This window comes from Ylistrum balloti, unplaced genomic scaffold (assembly GCF_031769215.1).
Source record: "Ylistrum balloti isolate Yb309-2 unplaced genomic scaffold, AGI_CSIRO_Ybal_v1 Utg370830, whole genome shotgun sequence".
Lineage (NCBI taxonomy): Eukaryota > Metazoa > Mollusca > Bivalvia > Pectinida > Pectinidae > Ylistrum > Ylistrum balloti.
Genome location: NW_026782479.1, coordinates 86,426 through 96,476, shown reverse-complemented (window position 1 = coordinate 96,476; position 10,051 = coordinate 86,426). Strand labels below are relative to the sequence as shown.

The window sequence follows — 10,051 nt, the reverse complement described above, 5'->3', positions numbered from 1 at the left end:
TTACGTGTTTGTACAAGGAACATCACAGGTAGGTCCATAAAAGCCAGTATTACATACAAGAGTCCCGTTGTTGTTACACATTCCGTGTAACGTGTTTGTACATTGAACATCACAGGTAGGTCCATAAAAGCCAGTATTACATACAAGAGTCCCGTTGTTGTTGCACGTTCCGTGTGACGTGTTTGCACAAGGAACATCACAGGTAGGTCCATAAAAGCCAGTATTACATACAAGAGTCCCGTTGTTGTTACACGTTCCGTGTAACTCGTTTGTACATTGAACGCCACAGGTAGGTCCATAAAAGCCAGTATTACATACAAGAGTCCCGTTGTTGTTGCACATTCCGTGTAACTTGTTTGTACATTGAACACCACAGGTAGGTCCATAAAAGCCAGTATTACATACAAGAGTCCCGTTGTTGTTGCACATTCCGTGTAACTTGTTTGTACATTGAACACCACAGGCAGGTCCATAAAAGCCAGCTTTACATACAAGAGTCCCGTTGTTGTTACACGTTCCGTGTAAGGCGTTTGTACATTGAACATCACAGGTAGGTCCATAAAAGCCAGTATTACATACAAGAGTCCCGTTGTTGTTACACGTTCCGTGTGACGTGTTTGTGCAAGGAACATCACAGGTAGGTCCATAAAAGCCAGTATTACATACAAGCGTCCCGTTGTTGTTGCACATTCCGTGTAATGTGTTTGCACAAGGAACATCACAGGTAGGTCCATAAAAGCCAGTATTACATACAAGAGTCCCGTTGTTGTTACACATTCCGTGTGACGTGCTTGCACAAGGAACATCACATGTAGGTCCATAAAAGCCAGCTTTACATACAAGAGTCCCGTTGTTGTTACACATTCCATGTAACTTGTTTGTACATTGAACGCCACAGGTAGGTCCATAAAAGCCAGTATTACATACAAGAGTCCCGTTGTTGTTACACGTTCCGTGTGACGTGTTTGTGCAAGGAACATCACAGGTAGGTCCATAAAAGCCAGCTTTACATACAAGAGTCCCGTTGTTGTTACACGTTCCGTGTAAGGCGTTTGTACATTGAACATCACAGGTAGGTCCATAAAAGCCAGTATTACATACTAGAGTCCCGTTGTTGTTACACATTCCATGTAACGTGTTTGTACAAGGAACATCACAGGTAGGTCCATAAAAGCCAGTATTACATACAAGAGTCCCGTTGTTGTTACACATTCCGTGTAACGTGTTTGTACAAGGAACATCACAGGTAGGTCCATAAAAGCCAGTATTACATACAAGTGTCCCGCTGTTGTTACACATTCCGTGTAACGTGTTTGTACATTGAACATCACAGGTAGGTCCATAAAAGCCAGTATTACATACAAGAGTCCCGTTGTTGTTACACGTTCCGTGTGACGTGTTTGTGCAAGGAACATCACAGGTAGGTCCATAAAAGCCAGTATTACATACAAGAGTCCCGTTGTTGTTACACGTTCCGTGTAACTCGTTTGTACATTGAACGCCACAGGTAGGTCCATAAAAGCCAGTATTACATACAAGAGTCCCGTTGTTGTTGCACATTCCGTGTAACTTGTTCGTACATTGAACACCACAGGTAGGTCCATAAAAGCCAGTATTACATACAAGAGTCCCGTTGTTGTTGCACATTCCGTGTAACTTGTTTGTACATTGAACACCACAGGTAGGTCCATAAAAGCCAGCTTTACATACAAGAGTCCCGTTGTTGTTACACGTTCCGTGTAACGTGTGTGTACATTGAACATCACAGGTAGGTCCATAAAAGCCAGTATTACATACAAGAGTCCCGTTGTTGTTACACGTTCCGTGTGACGTGTTTGTGCAAGGAACATCACAGGTAGGTCCATAAAAGCCAGTATTACATACAAGAGTCCCGTTGTTGTTACACATTCCATGTAACTTGTTTGTACATTGAACGCCACAGGTAGGTCCATAAAAGCCAGTATTACATACAAGAGTCCCGTTGTTGTTGCACATTCCGTGTAACTTGTTTGTACATTGAACACCACAGGTAGGTCCATAAAAGCCAACTTTACATACAAGAGTCCCGTTGTTGTTACACGTTCCGTGTAAGCACATTGAACATCACAGGTAGGTCCATAAAAGCCAGTATTACATACAAGAGTCCCGTTGTTGTTGCACGTTCCGTGTGACGTGTTTGCACAAGGAACATCACATGTAGGTCCATAAAAGCCAGTTTCACATACAAGAGTCCCGTTGTTGTTACACATTCCGTGTAACGTGTTTGTACATTGAACATCACAGGTAGGTCCATAAAAGCCAGTATTACATACAAGAGTCCCGTTGTTGTTACACATTCCGTGTAATGTGTTTGTACAAGGAATATCACAAGTAGGTCCATAAAAGCCAGATTTACATACAAGCGTCCCGTTGTTGTTACACATTCCGTGTAATGTGTTTGTACAAGGAACATCACATGTAGGTCCATAAAAGCCAGATTTACATACAAGCATCCCGTTGTTGTTACACATTCCGTGTAATGTTTTTGTACAAGGAACATCACAGGTAGGTCCATAAAATCCAGCTTTACATACAAGAGTCCCGTTGGAAAGACAGTGGCCAGTCTTTGTAACAGGACAGACATGTGTACAATTTTCCCCATAATAAGGATTAAAACAATGTTTTTGTCCTGTTATATCACAACGACCATGATGTCTATCTGGTATATGACAGAAAATGTCGCATAAGGGTCCAAAATAGTTTCTATAACAAACTACGGTTCCGTTATCTGTGCAATGACCGTTTGAATGAACATGACAAGAAAAGTTACAACTGGGGCCGTAATAAGCTTGGTCACACTGAGGGTGTCCAGTACTCTCACATCTTCCATGGTCTTTTGGAACTAAACAGTAAACGTCACATAAATCTCCGTAGTAATTAGTGTCACAACGTAGCGTCCCATTTCTGTCGCACACCTGATGTCTTCTCGGTACGCACAACACGTCACAAGCTAATCCATAGAAATTGACGTCACATACCAGCAGTCCGTTGGCGTCACATTTACCGTGGTCAGTTGACAGACAGTGCGTTGAACATGTAGATCCAAAGTACCCTGAATCACAAATAAGATGGGAGCCGTTACAGTGGCCGTGTTGTGTATGTGGACATACCTTGTTACAGCATGTACCATAATAGTTCTTAGTACAAATCAACTCTCCTTCAGAAGTTCGTATGAAATGAGATGTCATGGTAGAAACACAACGATTTTCACAGTTATTACCATAAAAGAAGTCTTTACAAAGCAGTCGTCCTGTTTTCGTACACGTTTTATTGCCTGTAGCCACACAGTGCACACTACAATTTTGACCATAATAGTTCGGGTTACATCGTAAACTTCCGTGTTGGTCACATGATCCATGCATCATTGATACGCAATAAACGTCACACTGTGGTCCATAATAGTTCGGGTGACATCGTAAATGTCCGTGTTGGTCACATGATCCATGCCTCATTGATACGCAATGAACGTCACACTGTGGTCCATAATAGTTCGAAACACAGTGCGTATTTCCGTATTTATCACACTGCTTATGTTCGGTATGCACACATTGTTTTTCACACTTTGGTCCATAGTAGCTTCTGTTACAAATCAAATGTCCAAGGTGGTCACAAGTTCCATGGTCGGTAGATACGCATAAGTGGTCACATTGAGGTCCGTAGTGGTCGATATCACATACCAGCTGACCATCATCATTACACACACGATGTTGTTCTGGTGATGGAAGACATGCAGCTCGAAACACCTCGTAATCCATCGTCAACCTAAATGGTATCAAACCAAACTACAAGTATTTAGAATAGCCGGATATAAACATCTGAATACGGTGTTTGGCTGTAAATGGCTATAAATAAATATTTCAAATGTGCTTTCCACTTGCGTTTCGTTTGTACAATTTCTTATATTATCGAATACCTGAAAGATATTTAACATGTTAAATGGTAATGCTGACCGTTAGACTTCAAACGTTTTACCTAAAGATAAGTATTCTATTTGTGCAACGACATGCTTGCCCGTTGTCAGTAAATATATTCGGTTGGATTGCCCTGCTGGTGGCCATCGACAGTATACTTCAGTGTGATAACACTGCAAATTCGGCAATAGTTCTGCAATATCAATGTCATGCTTACACGAATATATATCATTCTCCTTCAAACACACTCTCACCTGATATACATAGGGGAGGTACTCTTAACCATATCGATAGCTAGGATGTTCTTTAATACAAAACCAGTTCATCTTAACTTTCATCAACATGCCTTTCTGCCCGACGTAAAAGCTCTACAAAGACCAGCACAAAATTTGTATCTCAAAATGTGTCTTCATATTAAGACAATGAAGTGCATGCATGCGTTTCGACCGACATTTGTGTACTCGTTGTAACATTTTACAACTACATAGAACATACAATAAATATTACAATACAATTTCAAATGATTAGTCCCCGAGGTTTGCCGTAACCAGCATGCCACGTTTTGATTCATTCGAATGGTGGAACGGATCAGAATGTAAACATGTACTTGACACTGTCTAAAATTATGTGAGATATGAAATTCACGAGATTTATTTTATTATAGAGCTAGTGCACATCTTTTGATCTTACTGTGGATCACTTTGGGATATCCTCAAGGGATTTCTAGTGTTAACATGTAGGCTTTTAACATCACTGAAGAGTCTTAGAAAGACAAAACAGCTGCCTGTTGCAGTTAAACCGGATCTATTGTTGTATCAAACTTATAATGTTCATCTGTGGTTCCCATTTGCTGAGTTTTGAAATTTTATTTCAATACGGTTAGAAGGATTTGAATCCACGATTAATTCTTCTCGCGAATTTACACGAACAGGAAACCCATTCGAAATATAAGGTATTTACAGAATTGCTTGTAATTGCGTTTGTAGTAAGCTTTTTCTTTCTTGTGACAGCAAATCGTTTATACGTGTGATTAAATAAATCCGGTTTTACATTTGTGATGACAACATACAGCTGTATATCAAACACTTCAGTGGAATGTAGTCCATGATTCATATCGCTGTAAGAAAACACCTTGATAAGTGTCTGATGTAGAGTAGGAAAACGTTTTATCTGGTATACGTATGATATGCATTTATATATATATATACATATACAGTGTCCGGTTCAATATATGAGAATAATAATCAGAAACACGATATGAATTTATGTGTAAATCATGAGCGCTTTCATGTATTAATCTTCAGACGCTTTACATCATGTACTGTCAGGCTTACATGGTTGCCTACAGTATATATTCTTTATATCATTTTTATCATAAACAAATAAGGTACTTGTATTGTTATCAATGACATGGTTTGTTTGGTTTTAAATTGCTTAACGTCACATCAGTGAATCAAGGAAAGCCTCCTTATATACAATTGTATGTGAGTTGAGTGCTTCTGTTCGTTCCTGTATGAGTGTTTATAAAGATTCCGATTTATTCGTGTTATCTTACCTGGGCTAGGGTGGCACTCATTCTGGACGTGCCAATACACTGTGATAAACTATCTGGGTCTCCCAGCAAGACACCCACAACATTATACTCACAGCGCACACATCAACCATTGCAATAACACAACACTGATTGTTAAGCAAGTATCAGTAAACTCTAATCTGTATCGACTCTGATACGTACGTAACGACCAGGGACAAGATCCAATTACTAAAATGACACGTATACTCACACTGAACCGTGATATGTTTTGCTGACATGTCTAATGCTTCGGCCCTCAGTTGTTACATTTGCCTCAGAAATGTGTGGTGTGACAGTGAAGGAACCAATAAGATGTGGTGCGTGGCCGTTACCGTTGAACATGACCTGGAATCTGTCTCTACTCTAAAAATATATCGATAACAAAAATTTTATTAGACACAAAACTATTTTTACGTCAAATGCTAACTTCAGCAGTAAAGAGAAAATTATTGATGCTTTCGATTTTACTTTTTATAATCCGGAAAACCAGACAACTTCGCTGAAAACGCTACCCGAATTTTTCTTCTGCTATGGAATTGATTATGGCAATATTTTTGACTCCGTATTCTTTATTACAATACAAGCAAATCTTACCGACCAGGTTTGAAGACGAATTAGGACAGGGTTTGACAGATTCCCAATCGTCGATCCAAACCTTACGTGTTTGCTGCCAGAATAGTCAGAGGAACCTTGTATTATCTTCGAGCACCTGTTCCGCGTACCATTTCTGTCGGGTTAAATGATACACCTTATTAACGTGAATGTAATTGTACATTATGATTTATGAGGAAATATTAACACTTTTATGGGTCCTTTACACCTCACTATCAAAACTTTGACCTTTCTTTCGATTACTTTGGAATTTCTTCAGTCGCCTTCTAGGCTTCGGAATCAAGGCCTTTAGCATCACTGACGAGATCTAGAAGGACGATGCAACCGTTTTCTTTAGTTCTACATTGTGATTAGTTTTTTTGCCTCCTATCTTTAACATTTAGGCCCTTAACAACACTGACGAGTCCGTAGTAGGACGAAACATCTTTATGATTCGGTTAACTTAATTGTATGGCTCTACTGTATTCAATTCTAAATGTGTGTCTTTTGTACAATCTTGTATATAAATTGTCCCATTGCCTACTGTCGTTGAATGATGTTATACCTATGATCATATTTCACACAACTTATACATATATATATTGAAGGTTTTGATAAAAGAGAACTACAAATAATGCTTCACCTTCATCATTATGTAATATGTCAAAGACAATCCTTATCTTAAAGTATTATATTAAGATATTCATTGTAATCACTGCTGAAGATACGACACCTCTAATCACAGATACATCAGTTAACATGTAATCAATAAAATTAAATTATCAAATTTCATGAAAGAATTACTTAAAACAGATTTTAGCCGCTGGATGGCACACCGGCAGACATGTGATATTAGGTTTCTCACAAGGGCAAGCGGGAGTGAAAAGGCTCTTCAACGTTATCCTCAGATTAAAATTCGCAAAAGCCTAGAAATAAAACAAAACATGATGTAACTGTATGAATTTATGGTGTAGTCCTGTTTGTCCCAAAAGTGGTAAAACAGGTAAAAAATAATTTGGGACAAACAGGAATTGTGTATATAAGCCAGTAATGGCAAAGAAAACAACAGGTAATTATGATCATTAGACATTTTATTTGAAATACAGGTACCAGGTGAAATACAGGTAAATCCAGGTGAATAAGTCATTACAAGCATAGCACAAATTAGATAGTCTCCATTACTCAACACTTACACATCCATTGCACTATTTGTTACTTTAAAGTGGTCAAAATAAGCACTGAAAGATATTTGTTCTAAATCAAATAGCATGTACATTTTTAGCCTATATAAGTTATATAATAGCCTATATAGGTTATATAATATTGACAATAACTATGTTTTAAACCATATTGATATATTATAACAACACATTTACAAGATATATACAAATAGTATTTCTGTTCCATATTGTTTCCAATTAATAAAAAATCTTAGCACTAATGTCACTTTAAGAGGCAGCTTTTATAAACACTAATACACTATTTTTTGTTACTGTAAAATGGTTCCAATAAGCACTGTTCTCTTTGTACACTATAAGGTGATTCCATTTTGTCTCACACTTGAACACTACAAGATAATTCCATTTAGCACGAAGACACATTAAACACTGTAAGATGGTCCATTAAACACTTTAAGATAGTTCTAAGAATAACACTGTTGGATATATTCACAGTTTTATCACTCCATATGCAATAGATATGTGGCTCTGTCTCCATAATTGATGAAGTTGATCTCGTCGTTCTGTAGGAGAGTCTTCAATTGGATCAGGCGGTCAGCCAGGTTCCGATAGCGTCGTCTCTTTGGCACAGGTAAACCTCCAGCAGCACGTTGAATCCGGTTGATGTCATTGGCAGCTTGGATGTCTTTCAGTACACGGATGATTAGATAGATGTTTGGGTGCGCATGTGGAATCCTCTTCTTAAGTTTGCTGTGCCATCCTTCAAGATTGTTGGTAGTCCTCGGCCCGTCGTTGTCGAAGTGGTTCCAAACATGTCAGTCTCCTTCTATCCATTGGGTTGTGACATAGTCAGTGAATGGTGTTGTATCCACTGGTAGGTCGACATCTTCAAGGTCATCCATTGCGTTGAACCAGTAGTCCTCAATGCGTTGTGGAGGGAGAACAGCTGCACGTCTAACAAGTCTGTGGATATCCTCGTTGTCTCTAGAGTAGGTCTGGAGTCCGAGTTGTTGCGTCTTTCTCCAAATGCACTGCGTGAAGTGGAAGAAGCACCCTTTCACTGTAATTCCTTGGAATATGGATTTGGCGGCGTTCTGGGCGGCAGATTCAAAGTCCATGAATATCACTGTCGGGTTCAGTTGAAGTTGTCGTTCTTCCATTGTAGACTTCAGCTTCTCCAAGAACCTGGTGTAGATGAGCTGTGACTTCCCTGGTAAGAGTGTAAATACAAGTGGGTACATCTGGTTGTCTATCATGGCATGGATGGTGTACAGTTGACTGAAGAACCTCGGACAAGTGTAGAATGTTCCGCCGCAATACAGAGTGGTAGCTGTTGACAGGATCTCTAGGTTACTGGTAGTGGCAAAGGCTAAAATCCTCGAGTTGTCTCTGTTGTCATCGAATAGTACAAACTGGTCCCCTGTGTTGGTGAGCGTCCATTCGTTCTCTAGTGTGATATCTGCCACTGAATTCGGTAGTTTGGGCAGTAGCTTCGCTCTGCTGTGGTAGAGGGATGTCTTGCAGGAGGGATAAGTTGGTATCTGTTCCACCATTCGTCGTTTGTCATCTGTCCAATCTAATGTCTGTAAGTGGGCGATTTCTTCGTCGTAGATGGCGGGTACGGCTTTAAGTTCTTCTCTGCATCTCTTCTTTATACTATTCATGACCTTCTTTACTTCTACTTGAAATCGGTTGGGTTGGTGGTGGCCCATCTTCATTGGAATGTCATCTCTGGTGTTGATGGTTGCTGGGCAGTCTCTAATGCAGCATCTCCAATAGGTTTTATCTCGGTAGTTGTTCTTCACCATATAACTAAATCCGGCTTGATGTAGAGTCCGACCACCACGCTTGTTGGTTGTGAATTCAACTTGAACTTGGTAGTTTGCCATAGTTGCAACGATAATGTCCATTTCCAACTCTTGTGATATATATGTACTTCCGTTATGCTTGGGTATTCACTATTTCCACTCAGCATGATGATATGTAGCTTGGGTATTCATCTCAAACTCAATTTGGTGTTAACTGTTCACATTCAAATCTATCATAGTTGTTCTCTTAATTACTCATTTAAAAACCTTAATTGTCTTAATTGGTTTTTATGAGATCCATGATATGTATTTTCTTAATTAATCATTAAAATAGATTAATTATGAGTTTGAGTTCAGAATAAGTTTCTAAAAAATAATGATCACAAACCCATTTAATAGTACGATAATTTCAGATGAAATGTTTAAGAGAAAACAAAATGCTTAAAATAATATTATATATCTATTTGTTTATTTTTTTTTCAAACTGAAATACACACACATATATGTACACATTTTAAGAAAATACCACATACTAATTTACCTGTATGAATTTTGGGACAACTTCCCTTACCTGTTAAAGCAACACTGCAGTACCTTACTGTTATAACAACACACAGGATTTCGGGACAAACAGGATTTATAAATTTTCAGTTTTGGGACAAACAGGATTAAATCAAATTTATGTATCTATTTATTACCTTGAATATAAAACTTGTCATTGTACATTAGGAACAGATAGCATGTGATTGTTATTGTGTAATACCTACAGAAAAACCTACAGAAAAACATTTATAAAATTGAGGGTATATGTACGTTGCTTTTTTACCGCCAGCATAGAAAGATAAAATGTATCATAAAAATAAAGTACAAAAAAGTACAAATTCAGAATTCATCATCGCACTTATTTTAAGTTAATTATACCGTAACGTACTACTACAGGTTGTCTACACA

At 38.6% G+C, this 10,051-nt stretch overlaps 1 protein-coding gene across 1 annotated transcript; it reads right to left on the bottom strand.

The window, feature by feature from the left end:
- Positions 1-3,794, bottom strand: LOC132558850 (multiple epidermal growth factor-like domains protein 6). Its single transcript, XM_060223467.1, has 3 exons — positions 2,139-3,794; positions 1,668-1,917; positions 1-830 (listed from the first exon to the last, which is right to left on the bottom strand). Exons 1-3 carry the CDS (start codon positions 3,792-3,794, stop codon positions 1-3), a joined length of 2,736 nt encoding a protein of 911 aa, XP_060079450.1.
- Positions 3,795-10,051: the final 6,257 nt, after the last annotated feature.